Genomic DNA, 20,503 nt, shown 5'->3' on the forward strand with positions numbered 1-20,503 from the left:
AACCTAATATTATTCAATTTAAATCACACTTCTTTCTGCTACAAACATAGCAATTTAAATGAAAACACAGTCTTTCCCACCAAAATGCACAGAATTTTAGTAGGTCTATTTGTAAAAATAATATGCAGTTTATCGTGCATTTAGAAGTCATTTTTCACACTTCTACAAGAGTACGTGAGACACAGTGAGATGAAAAGAAAGTGAATGTGAATGGTGAGACAGAAAGTTGTCCCGCACGTGTTTTCACCACCTCAGTCCTTCTGCCCCGTCATGTTCTGCGTCCGTTTATCTCATTCATCATGAGCATTTCTATTTATTTATTTTTTTAGCTTAGTGTTTATGTCTTGGGATATCCCCGAAATGATGTTCTCCTGCTTACTGCTGGCGGGGATTGTATGGGGCTGTTCTAAAAGCGAGGACCCGCTCTCGTGGCGCTTTCTGGTCCCACGTCAATAAAAGCGGCGGTTTAATCGCGCGACACAAAAACGATTTCGGTTCGCCGAGGCCCGTCGACGTCATTTGCATAATGGCGTTTCCCCCCACCTCCCCTATCGACGCCGTCTCGTAAGAACCGAACGCAGAGGGACGAAAACACAAATAAATCACTTTGCCGGCGTCGCTCAGGGAGACGCCGGTGGCGGACGGCTGGAGGAAAGGATTTATCTGCGCGCGTCGCGGCGGCGGCGGCGAGAGCGCGACCGCTCCGCCCGCTGACAGGGAAGCGCCGCTCGAGCAGGCTGTACTGACACTCGGAGAGCAGGGTCAAACCGCGCGGTGTCAGACCCGGGACACCGGGGAGGGGGGGGGGGAACAGCGCGGGGGCTGTCTAATTCGGGCCTGAAGGAAACGAGCTCGTAGGTTCGGTCGCGAAACCTATCCTAAATGAAGCGTCAGGGGCTTTTAAAAAAAAAAATAAAGATAAAAAATAAACAAACCAAAAAAAATCCTTTGTCATAAATGAGCGGGATGTGGCATAAATGAATGGGAAGTTGTGCACACAAACCCGAGAAAAGCACACTGAGAGCAATGTGAGACTTTTTGACAGTAATTTGCATTATTAATTATATTCAACATTATCATACCTAATTGTTCATTAATGTTGCTGATCATATTATTATTATTAATTACATTTATATAGCACTTTTCCAAATGCTCAAAGTGCTTTACAGTGAAGGGGAACTCACCTCACCCACCACCAATGTGTAGCACCCACCTGGGTGATGCACGGCAGCCATTTTGCGCCAGAACGCTCACCACACATTAGCGAAAGGTGGAGAGGGAGAGAACATTTATTTAGCCAATTAAATCTGGGGATGATTTTTAGTGGCAAGTTTTTGCGAGAGCCAGATCTGATATGAGTCATTACCTTATTATGTACATTTATCTAGTAAACATTGATAATTGGAGTAAAAAAGCCATTACCGCCACAATGTTCAGTGGGAACCTTCAGTAGGTAAATAGCCAATAAGGAGCTTCTCTTCAGGAAAATAATCATAATCTACATCTGACCAGATCGTCATCTTGCAGATCGTCATAAAAAGGCGAAAGGTGAATTCCAAGTCTTGTACCGTACACATATCTAGTGTTGTTTACAAAAAGCTACATTCACCAGTAATGCAGAAATACCAGGAAGTTTTCCACAGTCACCCATACACATATCTCCCAGAAAGAGATAATATTTCCTATACACATTTCTCCCAGTATGGCCACTTCGATGTTCCAAGGCAGGCAAAGGCAGAACAGAGAAGAATCCCAATTGTATTTGTTCTGACCGTGGGTGGAAATTATGCTAACTTAGCCCACAGCTACCTAGCTTGTACAGTGATGGCCTTGTATTCCTTTCTCAATATGCTTTGCTTGTTTAAACACTGCCGGGTGAACTTATAGTTTGCATTATATGTGACAGAAGAGCTGACGGGTAAAAGAAGCAACATGGTGGACGTTTTTTAGGTGTGTGGATGAGAGCCATTTAGAGGGTTTAAAGCATCAATGGAAGCTTGAGGCTAAGAAGTAGTCGGCAAGGCAGAGTGGGCCCAGACAGACAGCAAAGCCCCCATCTCAAACTCCCAAGCAACTCCACCCCCCACACACCCCCATCCACCCGCCATCAAGCATCTCAGAGTCAAAAGGAAGCTCGCTCTCAAGGTCAACCATTCTCCTCAGTTTAACCTTTGGTCTACGAGGAGGGAGCACAAGGGGGGGGGGGGGGGGGGGACGGGGGGGCGGGGGTATAGGGGCGTGGAGGTGGTGATGGTGGTGGTGGTGGGGGGGGCGGGGGGGTTGGGGGGGTCACTGGGGGGTCCCCGTCCCTCCCACCCCAGCTGTCAACCCTCCCCCCCCTCCCCGCCCCTCTCCCAGACTTGTTGTGCTATTGATCTGGCAGGAGCGGCCAGGATAATTAGCCAGGAATTAGAACCTCTATCACAGCCAGGAGACCAGCCTACCGGCCTGATTTATCACCTGCATAATTCGCCGCGATTGAAAGGGAAATTAAAATGAACTCTGCTTGACAACTGTGCACCGTTTTATGGGCTCTCCTGTGAAGTCAAAAAGACAAATTAATAGCCTTGTGTGGCTTAATAGTCTTCACCCTCACTGAGGGAGCTGCACTATGGCAGCTCACTTAGACGGGTAGAGAGAGGAGGGGAGAGACAGAGTGGGAGGGAGAGATGGGGAAGAGAGAAATGGAGATACAGAGGAAGTGTAGTAACCTGGTTTGCTTTGATGCTTTTGTTTCGGTCTTTAATTTATGGTCTTGAAAAGTTAACTTAAGGGGTCAGCCTCAGAATATTTTGTTTGGATGGTGGTGGCACCATGATGGTGCTCATGGAGGGCAAGAAAGAAGAAACAGTACGTTTGTGTGCGTGTGTGTGTGTGTGTGTGTGTGTGTGTGTGTGGGTGTGTGTGTGTGTTTCTGTTGTTGGACTGAAGTCCAGTCTACAAGACGTTAATGTTGGGACACTAATATCACCCAATCAGCACCAGTAGCTCTATTACTAGCTACTAGTAATAGTAGCAGCAATAATAGTGTTAGTGGGAATGATAATAGTATATTTATAGTATCGTTATGAATGTTGCTGTTGCCAGTTTTAAGGAAGTAGAGGAGTATTTCTTTAAGGTAGTACAGTACAAAAAGGATAATGCCGGCATCCGGCTAGGCAGGTCAAGTTCACTGTCAATCCCCAGTGAGACAGCATGTGAGAAGCCCTGGACAGGCTCACAGGCCCAGGGGTGGGGGGTGTAGGTAAGAGTGGGGGGTGTTGGGGGGGGGTTGGCTCAGGTGAGCCTGTCAGCTGTGTGAAGTGGCTGTCAGTCGGGGCCAGCGATTCAATAATCCTTGAGAGGGGCGGAGTGTGTGTGTGTGTGTGTGTGTGGAGGGGGGGGGGGGCAGCAGGTTGGGGGCATTTCCTCACTTTTCTGGAGTGATGAATAAGAGGACATGTGTGCGTGTGTATACAGTAAATGTGTAAGTGTGTGTGTGCATGCATTCACGTGTGTGTATGTGCACGTGTGTATGTCTGTGTGTGTGTGTGTACGTGCGTGTGTGTGCATTTGCATATGTATGTGTGCGTGTGTGTGTGCGTACGCGTGCAAGCATACGTGTGTGTGCATAGTTGGGCATGTGTGTGTGTATGTGAGAGTGTATATGTGTGTAACTGTGCGTGCATGTGAGTGTGTGTGTATGGGACTGTGTGTGTGTGTGTGTGCCTGTGTGTGTGTGTGTGTGTGTGTGTGTGGTTGTGTGTGTGTGTGTGTGTGTGTGTGCCTGTGTGTGTGTGTGTGTTTTTCTCCATGTGATCGGTGTGATTAATAAAGCCAAACTCCAGCAGCTCCAGGTTAATGCAGCCTCCCTGACCCTGACCGGTCCGGCTTTACTGTGCTCACTGGGAGATGGGCTGGGAATTACAGCTTTACAACGAGGTTCTCTCCGAAATTCTGTAACTCCCCTCCACCCCCACTGATACCACGACACTCCCCGGTTTTACAGTCCTGGCACTCAGACAACACTTTCACTGTTCGAAAAGAAATGCTGCGGACCGGTACGCTAATGGAAGGGAGATGGGCCGATAATTACAACTCCAGAAATGAGAAAAACCCGCAGACTTTAGCATGTTTAAGCTCCCAATGTTAAAAATGTAATGTGTTCGGACAGTGTCTTCACTGGAACTGGCTGTCCAGCACGTACAACCTTGACTCCACTGGTAATTAGAGCTTTATACTTCCTCTCTGGAACTCGACCATCCCCAGTGCCCAGAAATGTCCAATACTTCTACTGCAAGGAAGATGTATCGAACCAGCAGACACTAGTAGCACCAGCAGAACCTGCAGACGCCAGCACCTGTACCAAATGCACCCAGTTCTTGCCAAGTGGCTGATGCAAGAGTGGGCTTAGTTATTACTTGGATGAGAGACCTCCTGGGAAATCAAAGTTGCCACTGCAAGCGGTTTTGGCGGGCCAGTAGAGGGTGATCTTCCCTATGGTTGAATAGTCCCCAAAGTAATCCCCAGTGCAGTGATAGGGACACTGTGCTGTAGGAGATGCCGTAGTTTCAGATAAAACGTTAAACCGAGGTCCACTCTCACTGTGATCATTAACGACGTCATGACACTCATTGCAAAGAGTTGGGGATTCTCCAGTATTGTGGCTAAATTCCCAACCAGGCTGTTTCAACCTACCACCTAATCATCCCCCGATTTAGTTGGGTAAAAAATGTTCTCCACCGCAGTTGTGGTGAATGTGTGTGGTGAGAGTTCTGGCATAAAATGGCTGCCATGCATCACCCAGGTGGGTGCTACACATTGGTGATGGTAGAGCTGGGTTTCCCCCTCATCACTCAAAAGGGCTTTGAGTGTGAGAAAGGAGCTATATAAATGCAATGAATTATTGTTATTATTATTATAGACGTAAGATTAAAACTGAGTATGAAGCGAGCACTCGGGAAGCTTGGCGAAGCAGCACGCTCAGAGCCAGGGGGTGCGACAAGCTTACCGGGAGAGGGAGCGGTCGCGAGGGCGGGGAGGGGCGGGGTTGGGCGAGGGCGGGCGGGCGGGCGGGAGGACAAGAGCCGGCGGGGGCAGCAAGCGAGCGTCCCCTTACCTCCTGGGGCTCGCTGGGCTCAGGGGTGGGGTAGTGGTCAGGGAGGAGGTGTCTCTCGAACGCTCGGTCCAGTACCTCTAACTGCTGAGGCGTGAACAGGTCCCCTCGCAGCTGCTTCCTCAGGAAGTCCCGCCCCGGGTGGGAGTGCCCGTTGGCCAGCGGCGACTCCTGCAGGCCTGCGACACGGGGGAGAGAGAGAGAGGGGGGGGGGGGGGGGAGAGAGAGGGAGCGAGAGAGAGGGGGGAAGAGGGAGAGAGAGGGAGAGAGAGAGAGGGAGAGAGCCAGAGAGAGAGAGAAAGAGAGAGAGCGAGAGGGGGGAAGAGGGAGAGAGGGAGGGAGGGGGAGAGAGAGAATTTAATAATAAAACCTTTATCGTTCCATGAATTTCTCATCGGTAGTGAGTTAACCTCAATTGCAATATGCAGTCAATACATCTCAGCCATTAGCCTCACCAAATCATAGGCATTGTATGACTAGTATGAATTAAAAATGACATGTCAACATCCTGGCAAAGAAGCCCCCCCACACCGTGTTGCATAGAACCCTGGTATATCTTTGCCATATGCAAATTCAATCTTTTGCTGTGCGGTCATCAAGCTTTTAAGCATGCTTCCAGGATCAGTGGAACCAACCCCAAGAAAATTGTTCTTCCTGGCCTTTCTACACAATACAATACAATACAGGAACCACTAAGTGAGTAACAGGGAGGAAGAGAATGCAAGGATGCAAGGTTAAAAGAGTAGATAAATGAAAGATGGAGAGAGAAGGAAGTGAGGGAATGAGAACAGGAGTACAGCAGGAGAGAGAAAGAAAAATGGAGAAAGAGAGATCAAAAAAGATAAGCACAAGAGTTGGAGATAGATTGAGGCAGTAGGAAAGGAAAGTAAGAACAGCTGGAGAAGGAAATAAAGAGATGGAAGACATTGCAGCAGGACAGAGTCACAAACAAAGTAGAATTAGACTAAAGTAGGAGACAGAATGTTGTCCCACAATAACTACACACTCGCAGCTACTTCACATTTATACTGAAACACGTGCATGATGTCATTACATTTTGATGAAGTGTTCATTTTCCATGAGGTGAGTGAAAGAATTAAAGCCACAATCGGAAGACGGTTTATCTTCAGCCATTGTTTTCATTCGTGTAAAAACTCGAGTGGCGCACAGAGAGTCTGGACGTTCCGCGCTCCCAACGCAGCGCAAAAAATTCTCTAAAGGCGCTCTCTTCTCTTTCGTCTTCAAATGTTATTATTGCATTATCTGCTTTTTATTTTGGCCCTGCAATCATAAAAACCCCAGAGCAGCAGCAGTAGCAGATAAATAAAAAGAAAGAGAGAGAGAGAGAGAGAGAAAAAAAAAGAAAGAGGGAACAGAACCGAAAATTCATCCCTGATGTCGAGTCAATTCGGTGCCGCAAAACGCTCCTGAGAGGTCATTTCGGTCCCCCGAGTTCCAGCCAACCCGGCGGCGCCGAGCCCGAAGATGAGACGGAGGGGGCGAAATGAAAGAGAAATCAGAGGGGATCCAAAAATACTTTTCATTTGGGCCGCAGACGCAGTTACAATACAGTTTAGCCAGGCTTTGGGCCCAGTGTCCATTATAGGAGAGGGTGGCAGACAGAGAGGCCACACCAGATACCAGATTCTATTCCCTGCACTACGGTCTCTAGTGAAAAAGAATATATCTCTTCTAATTGCACGCACACGCACACACGTACGCACACACGCACGCACGCACGCACACACACCCCATATGAACATACCGACACTCACAGAGGGTGAGTTTATGTGATCTCCCACCTCTATTGATTGGCCAATTTCAAAAGGCCCCTAGCATTGTGAAATGAAGCCTATACGAACAGCGCGGTTTAACTGGTTGAACCCATCACGCCCCAGTTAATCCCAGTGTCCACTCCGGCTGATAGAATTCAATTGATCAATCATGTCTCGCTGATGGCACCATTTCAGCCAGCTTATTGCTTTCTTCATCTTCGAGATGACCTGACCTCACTCAAGTGCTCTCGCCGTCGCCCCCGCCGGGCTGGGCGGCGCCGCGAAAAGCCCCCGCGTCTGCGCAAATTCACGCGCCCGCCCGTCTCTGCGCGTCTGCGTGTACTGCAGTGTATTACAGGGTGAGTGTCATGCCATGTGCTTTGCTAATTTTGGGTGTTAAAATGTCTGAGGATATATAGTATCACTGTTTGTGTCTGTGCGAGTGTGTGTGTGTGAGTTTGCGTGTGTGTGTGCAGATGGGCGTGTATGCGTGTGTATGTGTAAGTTTGTGTGTGTGTGTGTGTGTTTGTGTGCGTGTGTGTGTACAGTATGTGTGTGTTTGTGTGGGCGTGTGCGTGTGCAGCACATGTGGGTGCACATACACAAAGCACATTGTATACATGTGATTGTCTGGCAGTCGGAGGGTTGCCGGTTCAAACCCTGCCCTGGGCATGTCGAAGTGTCCTTGAGCAAGACACCTAACCCCTAACTGCTCTGGCGAATGAGAGGCATCAATTGTAAAGCGCTTTGGATAAAAGCGCTATATAAATGCAGTCCATTTACATCTGTAATTTATAACACAAAAAATCCTCCTGCATGCCAAATTATTGGTTACAAAATGATGCCAATTTACAACTAAACTTTCACCAATATGTTACACAGAGGCTAAATAAGCCTTATTCCAAAGCACTGCTCTATGTTTTCCTACATTTGGCCCTGTGTTTCTTCATCTTGTATTATTTTGACATCAAGAATGTGAAACACAGACAGCCAGTATTTAAGGAACAAGCGACTGTATGCAGTATCCAGCAAAATTACAAAGAAGGCTATGTAAAATATCCAATACATGCAGAAAAATTAGGAAATGTATTATTCTTCTATGAGCAATTGTTTTAGTGTCGTGTGTGTGTGTGTGTGTGTGCATGAGCATGAAAGAGAGAGAGAGAGAGAGATAGAGAGAGAATCTTTCTAGAGGGGATTCCTTGGAGACAGAAAGAATGGCAGTCTCTTCAGCACATACACATGGCTTCCCTGATGGCATAGAACAATAGATAACATACCAATTACATCAGGGCCTACAGCATAAACGGATCCCACTGATTAATCAATGCATGTCCCTCCCCAAAGAGGGAGCCTCTCTTGCTGCCACACATTGCAAATATAATAACGTATACACATAAACTAGGGACCAACACTGATAGTAATTAAAGCCTATAGACCCATTATGCCGTGGAAACACGTTTTAATATTCAACAAATAACGATCTTTTGTATCTACTCATCTGTACAGTAATTAACCCCTCGTGAACTGTGACCCTGATGACTGATCCCTGACTCAATATGTCTGACCCCGTGTCTGCCAGGTCTGAGCGTCAGGATATGTCTGATCCCTGACCCCCATTGCTAAAGTCAAGCTACTGTAGGCCACTTGATCAGAAACAGGGCAGACAATATAATGAGGAAAGAGACAGAGAGAATGAGAGAGAGAGAAAGAGAAACGCATAGTCTCGTTCGCAAAACATACTTCTTGCTGTTCCAAAAGTGACCTTTGTGATGTAATAAAGCTTGTATGAATTTGAATTTGAATTTGAGAAAGACACAGAGCTTCCCTGTTTGAACTCCCCTCTTGATAGAGTGCTGGCCTGTCCAAAACTGTTAAGCACAAATAGTAACAAGTTTGCCAGCAGTGCTGGAACAGTCTGGTGCACCTGGGCCTCCTCTAAAAACTAACAATATTAATTTATTACTCAGCCACAGTGCAGGGGCCACAACGGTTGGGTGATACTTAGAGCAGTACTGTCAGACCAGGGCATTGACTGGACAAGGCAAAAATATTTTCTCATAGAAAATACAAATTATAAAATAAATAAATAAACAAATAAATAAATAAGGAACACAGAACCACTTAGCTGTGCAAACCAACATCCTGAGCATTCTGCAAGCTGATGTTTCTAGTCTAGTTCTGTAGGCATGCAATGTGACTGTGAATGTATCAAAGGAAAAAGCATGCAGAAAAAGGTATGTACTGCAAAATACACCCCACAGACTTAACCCACGTTATAAATTGAATTGAACAGCTGTTCTTTACTTTGTGGAACTGAACGATGAAATCTGCTGTTATTCTGTAAACGTGAACTGGGTATAAAGCTGAACGGGGTATAAAACTACATAATGATTTACCTGGAATTTAGTAAAATAATGTTCCACATTCACAGCAAATGCCCTAATAATGAATGCATAATTTTGTCACAACTGCTTAAAATCGACACTAACCATTGGAGCCTAACCCAAAACATAAGACCTAAACTCTGTCTGTACAACAGTCAATACACCAAATATATCAGAGAAAACCGACCACGAAAACGAAATAGCATTAATCTGACTCTCAGCTAGGAACGAATGTCCGCGTAGCTCCATAAGTCCGTGACTCAGTTGCGTTCTCACACTTTAGAATCCGATTCTAAACCGTAGCAGAGAACCGAGCCGTGCACATCCAATCACGCTGACGGATATGAGCCAGAGCGCCAATCGTATTGCGCCGGCAAGCGCTGCATCCGTACAGTAGCCGTGCGCGTGAATGCGTGCGCGCGGATGAGCACGTGCGCACACGCTAGCGCCTGTACGTTAAACGTTAGCGTGCGATTCGCGGTCCCCGGCGAGGGCGTGAAATGCGATCTGAAACAGATCGGGCTGCCCGGTCAGCCATGTCAGACCCGGGGAGAGAGAGAGGGAGGGGCCCGCAAACAGCCTGCGCTCGGGCGAGAGCAGCTGCTGAATTAAACCTCGGACTTTACCAGCGCGGTTAGCGCACGCGCGGTGTCACTCACGCATTAACACACATTTACTCTCGCACGCACACACACACGCACACACACACACACACACACACGCGCACACACACACACACACATGCACACACACACTCACGCACAAGCACACACACACACACGGACACACACACACACACACACACACACGCACTTTCATTCACAGATGAAAACACAGACAAACGCACGTGTTCATTTGCACATTAAAGCACTCACTCACACATAGGAATAAATGCATACAGTAGTCACTCACGTATGGAACTGCATTCCTTCACGTATTAACACACACCACCTACTGTAACCAAGCAACCACAGACAACACATTACCACACAACTGCAGATAAGAACACTCATCACAACATTGCAAATGAACACAAACTCGTACACAAATGCATATTACCTCACACATTAACACGCTCATACTTGTACAAAGTTGTGTACGTCGCTCTGGATAAGAACGTCTGCTAAATGCCAGTAATGTCATGTAATGTAAACTCTCCCTCTCACACACATACAGATACGCACAGTGCGTCTTTGTGTGAAGAAACTGGACTCCCTCACTATCTCGGTCTGACAGTAGATATCAGACCCATGCGAGAGGTTAACTGCCAGGCCACCGGCTCTCACGGGGGGTTGGAATCTGAGCAGGCGCATAGACTATAAGTGAGTAATAACCATCGTAAATAAATGAAAATCTATTTTGCCGATGTGCTCTGGACGGGCCCATCCCAACCATTGCCACTTCTGACCTCATCCAAATGTCAAAATGGTGCAGAGAAAGATAATTTTATATAAATAAATAAGGGGTTCAATGTCGAGTATGTGTAAGATAAAACAAATAAAAAATTGAATAGATAATCATCTTTAAAAATTGAGATTACAACTCTTGGAATTAGAATGGATGCAATAGAGCATGTTTTGTAAGAACATAATACCCCCATCATTAACTACTTTAGAAAACTGTCTGTAATTGTGTTAACTGTATTTTATGATACTGGAATAACATATTAATAAGTTAACTTGACATTATTTATTTAGGGGTCATTATACATTTATAAAGCCTTTATAATACATTCACACAACCTAAATAATATATTTAATGTTGATACATTTATTTTTACTACTGTGTATAATTCAGATAAATAGATAATCAACTGTAAAATCATATCAATACTAAAATGTACTACACCATTTTATACAAATGTATTTGGCTATTATGAATTAATGTACATTAATTTGTACATATGACATCTGATGTCATGAGGTTCTGTGGCAGCATTTCCCAGAATTCCCAGGGTCACTCTTAATTTTGTCATCTCAGAGCTGCACGCAAAGGCGTCCCATTGCACAGTTGGTGGAGTGTATCATGCCATGCTGAACTGAAGTATGATATAGGGCAGGGGTGCCTGTAGAAACATTTTATGCACACGCACAGCCACAATACCACAGATTACCAGTGGTAAAATGATGTGTAGAACTACTCCTTAATTTATGGCATGACCTTAGTATATCATAGGCCAATTATGTGCGTAATATGGAAATGTACTGTTACACAATGAATTCACGGTACCACACGTACTGTTTTCGAAAAACGAATAAATTATGACAATGCTATCAACAACAAAATAAGGTTAAGGCTAAGTAACAGAATAATGAAGACCATAAAAACGGAGCCTACCTAGCCGACGGTTATTCCCCTTGTCGTTTTGCATTAGCATCACTTAGCACGTTGACGTCGTTGCGACTCCTCTGGTCAGTTTGGCACCTGCACTCTGTATCTGCATTAGCTAACGTCTGCGTTGCGACCGCAGCCGAGCCCACTCTCTCCAGCTCCGTCCCAGTCGCCCGACGCGCGGATCCCCGCGCCGCCTCACACACCGCCAAGGGTGGCAAAGAGAGTTTTCGATTTTAATGTCAGTTGGCGTTATCGGAGCAAATCCCGTTTAGCGAACAAAAGGACGCCGCTCGCCCCCACCGCCGGACGGCTCCAGGAAGCGGGCCGCCCGCGAAAAGGCCATAAATAATAACCCCGCGCGTCCGGGGTCGGCTGCTCGGCGGGGTTCACGCAAGGGTGCCCAGCGGGACGTCTGAAAAGAGGAAGCTCAGAAAAGTCTTTGCCCTTTTTTTTTTTTCTTTTTTTTTTTTTTCTAAATCCGGAACGAAAAAAAGAAAAAAAAAATACGGATCTGTCATTGTGTTCCCTTTCTCCCTGTCTCTTTCTCCCTGCTCCTTTGTCCATCCTGGAAGCAAAAAAGTCTTTGAGGAAAACAAACAGGGCCCCGAGCAAGCGCCTGTTGGCTACGAGGGGGGTTTTTGTGGTGGGGGGGGGGGGGGGGCAGTGGCGTGAATCCCTTTGCACTTGACATAGATTACCATATTGAGCAGACCCCAGCCCGTAAGAGTCAAACTCTTGATTCCACTTCTATTCTGACCCTATACCCCGCCCCCTCCTCCCGCCCATCCTTACCCCCATCCTGGGCCCACCCAACCGCCCCAGATCTGTGGTGCTCAATGTGCCCCCCGCTCCCCGGGAGATCAAAGTCCAGGGCAGGGAGAGGGACACAGGCCCAAAGAAGGGGATTTTCCCCTCACCCCCGAACCCGCCCGGCTAAGCGCCCCGCCCCCTCCCTTTCTCCTTTTCTCTCCTTTCACCCCTCTCTAAGCCTCTCTGCGGAGGAGCCCATGGGTAAGGGAAGGAGAAAAAAGGAAGGAAAAGAGCTTTAAACTCCTAGAGCACCTCTGGAACATATCACCAATGCGCTATAATTATTTGAAAGATAAAACACACAGCCTTCTATTGACACTGTTGGCGGGACAAGGGGGTTAGATTAGAAGCAAAAGGGGCATATCCAGATCACTTTTGAGGTCAGCCCCCCTCCCCCCCCCCCCCCGTCCCCTCCATGGAAATAGGCCTTTCGTGAGAGAAAAAGAGAGGAGCACAATAGTTCCCCCTGTCTGCCCCGGGACAAGTTCTGCCCATTCACCCTACTTCCCTTCTGTTTCGACAGGGTCACTGCAGGTCACAATGAAGGCTCCTACCCCCCTCCCCAAACCCCCGCACCCCCACACACCCGCACACTCCTCCCTACTTGCCCACCCCACAGCTGCCACAGCCACTGTCCCCAAGCCTCTCTGTGCCACACCCACCCACCAACACACACACACACACACATGCTCTCTCACACACACACACACACACACACACACACTCTTCCCGCCGGCCTCCCTCTCATACCAGTTTGTCTATGAACTCCGCAGGGGTACAGGCGTGACTATCTGCCAATTCAATAAACTCTTTTTTTTAACTGAAAGGGTATTTCTTTCAAGTTTTTGTGTATAATTTCCTTCATCTCTGCCAAATTTTAATTTCTAAACCTAATAGTCTTTCTCTTCTTTCAGTCCGCTGAATTCACATTTTTTAATAGTTAGTCATCGGCCCGAGTGAGGTGATGGAAAATGTCTCCCGTTGTCATCGGCAACAATGGTGCCCCCCCCCCCACCCCGCTTTATAATTTTTGAAGTTTACTCCATTTTTTTCTCTTTACTCCACCAAAAATTGGGAAATGGCAATGGTGCATTTCAAATTGCAGCAGTGCAATATGCACCAGCGCAACAAGAACAGTGCAGCATAAGTGCTTGCTTTCAACCCTAAGGCCATGTTTGTTTTACACCCACCAGCAGGAATGCTCAGATATGGCCCTTGAGGCCAGTTGTACTGCTTGTTCTGATTTTTCCCTGTAATCAGGACTGATTTAAACCTGTAACGCCAGGTGACTTAAGTCCCCGGCCAATCAGTGGCCCTGATCGATCAATGAACTATCAAGGACAAGAGAAAACCAGCAGTAGCACTGGCCTCGAGGACCGGATTTCAGTATCCTTGCGCCACTGGCCATGCAGTACTACAGGAGAGATTTAGTGCCTGTGGGCACCCGCCATGAAATTGACAGGAACCGATGCAGCAGAAACCCAAAGGACCCCGGCCAACTAGATATCTCCTCCCCGCGGGTTTCGGCCAGTCGTGTCCTGCGACGGCGTACCCCCCCCCCCCCGTTCAGGAGTCAGCTAAGGACACGGCCCGAGGCCCCTCCCCTGTACACATGGCTGACCACCTCCGCTGACTGAGCTCAGGGAGCCACTGTGTCTTCCGGCACGTTCCGTACACCGAGGACAGTCGAGCCGCAATCCCCGCGGGCGCTCTTAGAAATACACTGATGACCCTGGCCTATTGGCTCCGACAATAAATTTAAAAAAAACATCGCCGGCTGATCATAATTTAAAATCTCAGTTTTGAGAGCTCCGTGGCAACTACTTATTTTTTTAAGGTTTATATATTCAGTATATAACTGACAGTCGGCAGGGGAGTCAACACATCTGTATGCAGGTCTGCCTTGTCGGCCTCCTCAAGAAACTATAATCCAAATAAAATGCTTTGAGCCGTGCTCTCTCTCTCTCCCTCTGTTTTCGTATTCCTTCTTTCCGTTTCTCACCCCCATCCCTCACCCCTCCCTCACTCCCTCTCCCTCTCTCTTTCATGACAGCAGCGCCCAGCAAGACGAATGACCCCACAGTGCCATGCGGTGCCAATTGAATATTAAAATCCATTTATGAATACTTTACGTTTTCCCAGCACCACTGCCAGGCATCGGTAACATCAATTAAGGCAGGAAGCCCTCACTAAATACGCGGTATTTAACACTACACTTCCCATAATTAACAACAGTAGTCTCCCTTCACACAGGGGCAGGAAGGGGAAAGTAGGACTATTGGAGGTGTATTGAGACCGAAAGGATGACATGTAGATTTAGAATTGTCACCAGCGCAAGCCAATGAGCTTTGATGATAAGATCTGTAGGACAGTGTGGGAGAGATCAGTAGCACAAGTCTGGGAGCTCTGAAGCATGTAAACTCTCAGAAAATTCTCAGTGCCACTGGAGTGGTACCCTATAGGAACATAAAATTATGCCACTGGCCTGCAATACATAATTCATTTGCACCTTTTTTGCTTGTAAAAGGTACTTATTAGTAACCAAATAAAACATTATTGTACTTCCAGGGTACATTTGGGAAATTTGTACTTCCACTGTTTGATTATTCCTGAGAGTGTACATGGAGTGACAGTAGTCATCAGCACAAAGCTTTTGGTTCTGAGGCATTACTGACATCCTAAAATGTGGTGCAACAACCTGCTTCTCAACACTGGAGTGTAGGGTTCTATCGGAACACAGGCTCAGAGAGAGAGGAGGTGGAAAAGGGTCCCTGCAGTTCTCCAAGTCCCAATGCTATGCTGGTATTTGCCCCAGGCCCATGTACAGCAGGGGACTGCCGGCGTGAGGCCTGTTATAATCCCCCCACCCGCCAGGTGTGGGGGAGGGGAATCGTCTCTACAGGAAGCCGCCTCCCTGCCCTCCGCCGCTTCGCATCACGACGCGCGCGTCGGACCCGTCCAGTCGGCGCAGAAACCCGAAGGCGGACCGACGGAACGGCGAGCGCGGCGAGCGAGCGGGCGTCGCCGCGGGGCAAGGAAGGAGGCGGGACCACGGCAGCGGGTTAGGGAAACCGCGAACGTGACCCGACCAAGGCGAACGAGGCGCTTCCGCTAAAGACGCGTAGCCGCGGGGGGGGGCTTCAAACGAGCGGGACCGCGGGGGGTTGGGGCTGTAATGGGCGTTACACGGGACATCATCATCCCTCAGCCTTCAGACTCCCGAAAACGCAATCTGTTAGCCGCTAAATTAATGAAGACTACAACGTTCAGCCCGTTCGGTTAAATTAGCTCGACTCCGGCGCTAGGCGATGCCTTTCCCCCGTAATTAATGGAAGCGGGTGGGTAATTGCGACGGCGGCCCATCTGCGCTTACGCAAACACCGCGGAGGGATGTTCATTTACTGTAAATACCCTGCCGCCACGGCGACGGGGGCCGAGAGCGATGGCGGCATTACGGAGCCGTCGCCCTCCCAGCGGGCGAACGAACGTACCCGCCGCACGGTGGACGTCCTCGCAGCCAGGGTTCCGCAGTCAGAAACTTCGTGTTTGACTTTGTAAAACGGGAAATTGAAAAAAAAAAAAAATTGACAGATAATACTGGCGGGCGAACGATCCCCAAGCCCGATTGGGCCGCGAACCCTCGTTAACACGCGGCTGAACTTGCAACTCCGTGGCCGCTGGTTACAAGCCTGCACCTCCCATAAACACACACACGCACACACACACACACACAAGGCCTACCTTCCTCCCTCTTTCGCTTGCTGCCGTCGGCTGCGGGGCTGATTCCCAGAATCCCGCTGATTGAGTAGGAGGAGCCGGCCGAGTCGCTGGTCACCGCTGACACCTGGGTCACCGTGACCGTGGAGGCTGCGGGAACAAGGCGGGTCATTTTCACTCGCTCTCGCTCAAAGCGCTTCCTGTTGCGTTTGTTCACTGAACATAGTTTGTTGTTATAGAGGAAATTTGCACTGATGAAATCCACAAAGCCGTAAAGCCTTCTGAAGATGATGACCGAGAAAGAGGTCGATTTGGCCCGTTGTTGCTTTTCGTTTCAAAGATCTGAATCAGTGGTGCCCAATCGCGTGTCACGGAAGGCCATTATTTTGACCAATCACTTCACCTGATGATTTCACTGATTAGTTCTCGCCTCTCTGGTTGAAGGTGTGTTAACTAGTGAAATCAGCAGGTGATTGGTTGGAATGAAAACATCCATACTCTTTGCCCTCCATGGCACTTGATTGGGCACCACTGACCAGATGATTTCCAGACCAAAGTTCTCTTTTGTTTTGGACATGGGTTGTTGGGCATTATCTTTGGTTTTGTGTATCACATATCCTTGTAAGTATGTAATATTATCTGAACTGAGCTGGAGACTATGCCGGGCTAGTCACAAGACTAGAGGAAACTGAGGTTGCTATCAACTGAATGCATTCACCCTGTTGTTTCCTTTTGAGCCAGCTTATATTTAGCTAGCTGCTTCCTGTTAAATACATTGGTTTTGTTTATCTTGCTATTTATAATGAACACTTTCTCACAATCAGTTTAAGGCTCATCCTTTTTCAAGGTTTGTGCTTGTTTACCATCATATTAGGGTAACAGAAAGCACTCGTTGTAAGCCTTCTGTAACTGTAAAGGCATTCAACGGTGTGATTATAATTATTTAATGAATCCAATGGTCAAAATTCTTGTCAGCCTCAACACATATGTGTTCATAACAATTCAAGACCAGGATCCCATTTCAATCATGTTATTACTGAATATCGCCCCCTACCAGTCGAGCATTTGTAAGCGTATTCTAGAACCTTGAATGGCGGTGTGCTTGCCCCACATCGCCCCCTGCCTGTCGCCGCTGTCTGAGCAGATGCCGAACATCCGAGCGACAATCCCCTTGCTCCACATCACCCGCTGTCCGTCGCCGCTATGTTGTGTTGGCATACTTTTTAAAGGCGCGAGAAGCAGCGCACGGGCTCCACGTCGCCCCCTGCCTGTCAGCGGACGCTAAAAGCCTGAATGGCAGCGAGCGGGCTCCTGAGAGAGACAAGATCCTAATCCCCTCTCCCTTTGGACCGCGCCAGTGCATTAGGAGGGAAAAACACAAGTCGCTCACCGCAAGATAAAGCACATTCAGAACCTACTTACTGACTAATGATGCGGAAAATGTAATGAATGCGTATCCTTTTTGCCCCTTGATTTATTACTTTAATTATCTGATTTTTGGAAAGAGTTCTCCTTTATAGAGATAATACCAACTCACACCCCCACCCCCACCCCCACCCCCCCTTCCCCTATGCCATGAAGACCCCCCCTCCCCCTTCCGCCCACCTAAAACCAATGCTTTATTTCAAATTTCAATTTTCCGCCTCAACGTGAAAGCTATTTATCATAATAATCTGGAAAAGTCTGGAAGTCTTTAAAGCCGTGCGTGTGAAATGAATTTCCATTACTGGCTGCTGTGTGATTACGAGGATTAGAGATGGAGAGCTCAGACCTGACTAGCTCCCTTCAATTTCCTGTGTCGCCCAGATCTACTCCAGGCGTATCCTCTGATCGCGCACCTCCGTGAATACTGCACGGGCATCTCGCACCTCAGCGATCATTGCTGTAGATATTCATACGTCCATGTTCATTACTGTACATAGGCATTAATGGCACACCTCCATAATCGTTACACATATATCTCGTACCCCAATGATCATTACAGACACCTCACACCTAAATGATCATTACTCAAATATATCATACCTCCATGTTCATTACATCGATACCTCACACATCCATTTTCATTACACAGATACTCATACCTCTATGGTAATTACACAAATAAATCATACCTCCATGGTAATTACACAAATAAATCATACCTCCATGTTCATGACATCAATACCTCACACCTCCATTATCATTACACAGATACTCATACCTCCATGATAATTACACAAATATATCCTACCTCCATGATCATTGCATTGATAGCTTATGCCTCCATGATATTGCACAGATATTCAAACCTCTATGATCATGACACAGATAGGTATCTCACACATCCAAGATCATTATCATGATATGATATGCCTCCATGATCCTCGTGCAAGAATCATGAGAATCAAGAATCATACAAGAATCATACAATACCCTTCAGATAATTACAAATGAATTACAAATGGACATCTTCGCAATCATTATACAGTGTATACTAGTGTCACTAGTTTAAAATAAAACACTTTTATACCAATTCAATTTATGTATTAGTTGTTAGGATCATTTATGTGTGAGTTCATTAAATTTCTTTGCTAAAAACCCAAACATTTGAAGCCATATTTCGAGGTTCAGCAAGAAACATTTACCCTGAAGGAGCTTCCAGAGCTGTTCTCTGAACAATATCAATAGTTTACCTTTACTGTAAAAATTTTAAAGGCAAACTGCATTTGAAATTTAAAACAACTAAAAAGGCTCAACTGCAGTGTTATTTGAATACATGAGATGTACCAATGAATTCATCATGACCCAGGGCATTATGAGCTGAATTACAGACGGTTGCTTAACCCATCCAGACACTCTGGGGTTAAATGCGGTAGTGTGGGATTATGGGAAGGTGCCTTACCTAAACTGTGAGAGGAGACAGAGCCTGGCTGGCCAGGAGGCTGCTGGACTTTCGTCCTAATGATCCTGCAGAAAGAATAAAGGGACAATAATAACGTCACTGTGTGTGTGTGTGTGTTTGTGTTTGTATGTGTGTGTGTGTGTGTGTGTCTGTATGTGTATACATGCGTGTGTGTGTGTGCACATGTGTGCGTGTGTATGTGTGTGTGTGTGTGTGTAGATATGCATGTGTGTACGTGTGTGCATGTGTGTACATGCATGCATGTGTATGTACATGTGCATGTGTGTGTCTGTGTGTGTGCGTGTGTGTATGTGTGTACATGCCTGTGTGTGTGTACATGTATGTGTGTATTCGTGTGTGTGCGCGTGTACGCTTGTGTGTGTGCGCATGCGTGTGTGTGTGTGTGTCTGTGTATGCATGCATGCGTGTGCGTGTATGTGTGTGTGTGTGAGGCAGCCTGACATGGCAGCAGGGTAGCACACTTCCTGCTTGGCTGCTCATGCACTCCTCCTCTCCCCTCTCCCAGGTGCTGTGAGCAGGGGGGAGGGGTGTCATTGTACCCATCGTGTTGAACCAGCGAGCTGCCATCTCTCCATCAATATGGAGCCCGAAACCGGGGCTCCTGAGGTCCTCACCTCACCACACGCACGCATGATTGGCTTTGCATAGTCTCACCATTTCTTACTTTCACACACTTATTGGAGGACTTCCAAAAAATGTGGTGAATAAAAATGCGTACGACTGCACTCTCATAACAGATGTGTTAAAGATAGCACATAACATGTCATTATTTAACACACCTCCATGTCAAGTTAAGGACTTAAGGACATTCTGTGTTTTAAAAAAAAGTCTCACTGTGATACACAGAAATTGTATATTTGTAACACAAAATTAGCAACTTGGAAAGTAACACAAACGTACAAACACAAAAAGAGTGTTTGATATTAACACATCCTTTTTGAGGGTGTGAGTGGTGACACTTAATCGAACACACATTCAGTGCTAACTGTGGCACTAAAAAAAAAACTTACACTAAAAGTTGCATCACCATTAATGATTTGAAGCCACACAAAATCAAATCACCCAAAGAACCAAGGAAAGGAAAAAGAAAAAGCATCAAATATGTAGATTCGTGTGACTTCTGTCCTCCTCTCCTCGGTGGACTCGTTTGATCAGAGGCGGTCAACACATTTGTCCTCAGTCTCTTCTCTCTCAGTAACATTTCCGTTCATAGTTGGGTAGCAAATAGTGTGGTATAATGGGTAGGGAACCGGCCTACTAGCCTCAAGGTAACAGGTAGAACACTGCTCTTGAACCCTTGAGCAAGGAACGTAACCTGAATGTATTCAGTATATATCCTACTGTAGAAATGGGTGCTATGCTAAAAGTTGTTTTGGATAAAAGCGTATGCTAAATGCCAGTAATGTTTAATGTTAGCTTCATCTACAGAAAAGACAGTGCTATTTTTACTGTAAGTTTACCCTCATAAAGACTTTGTAAC

At 46.9% G+C, this 20,503-nt stretch overlaps 1 protein-coding gene across 5 annotated transcripts in view; it reads right to left on the minus strand.

Annotated features, from left to right (window-relative positions):
* The window catches only part of LOC118232299 (paired box protein Pax-5-like), a 62,606-nt gene that overhangs the window by 21,694 nt on the left and 20,409 nt on the right, over nucleotides 1-20,503 (minus strand). For 4 of the 5 annotated variants that reach the window (XM_035427180.1, XM_035427177.1, XM_035427181.1 and 1 more), the window contains exons 4-6: nucleotides 19,003-19,067; nucleotides 16,143-16,268; nucleotides 5,099-5,274 (exon numbers count right to left, since the gene is read on the minus strand). In XM_035427180.1, the coding sequence (XP_035283071.1) occupies nucleotides 5,099-5,274; nucleotides 16,143-16,268; nucleotides 19,003-19,067 (367 nt within the window). The remainder of the gene's footprint in view (nucleotides 1-5,098; nucleotides 5,275-16,142; nucleotides 16,269-19,002; nucleotides 19,068-20,503) is intronic. The other variant, XM_035427179.1, reaches the window with a different exon arrangement.

The sequence above is a fragment of the Anguilla anguilla genome, chromosome 7 (assembly GCF_013347855.1).
Source record: "Anguilla anguilla isolate fAngAng1 chromosome 7, fAngAng1.pri, whole genome shotgun sequence".
NCBI classification, from domain to species: domain Eukaryota; kingdom Metazoa; phylum Chordata; class Actinopteri; order Anguilliformes; family Anguillidae; genus Anguilla; species Anguilla anguilla.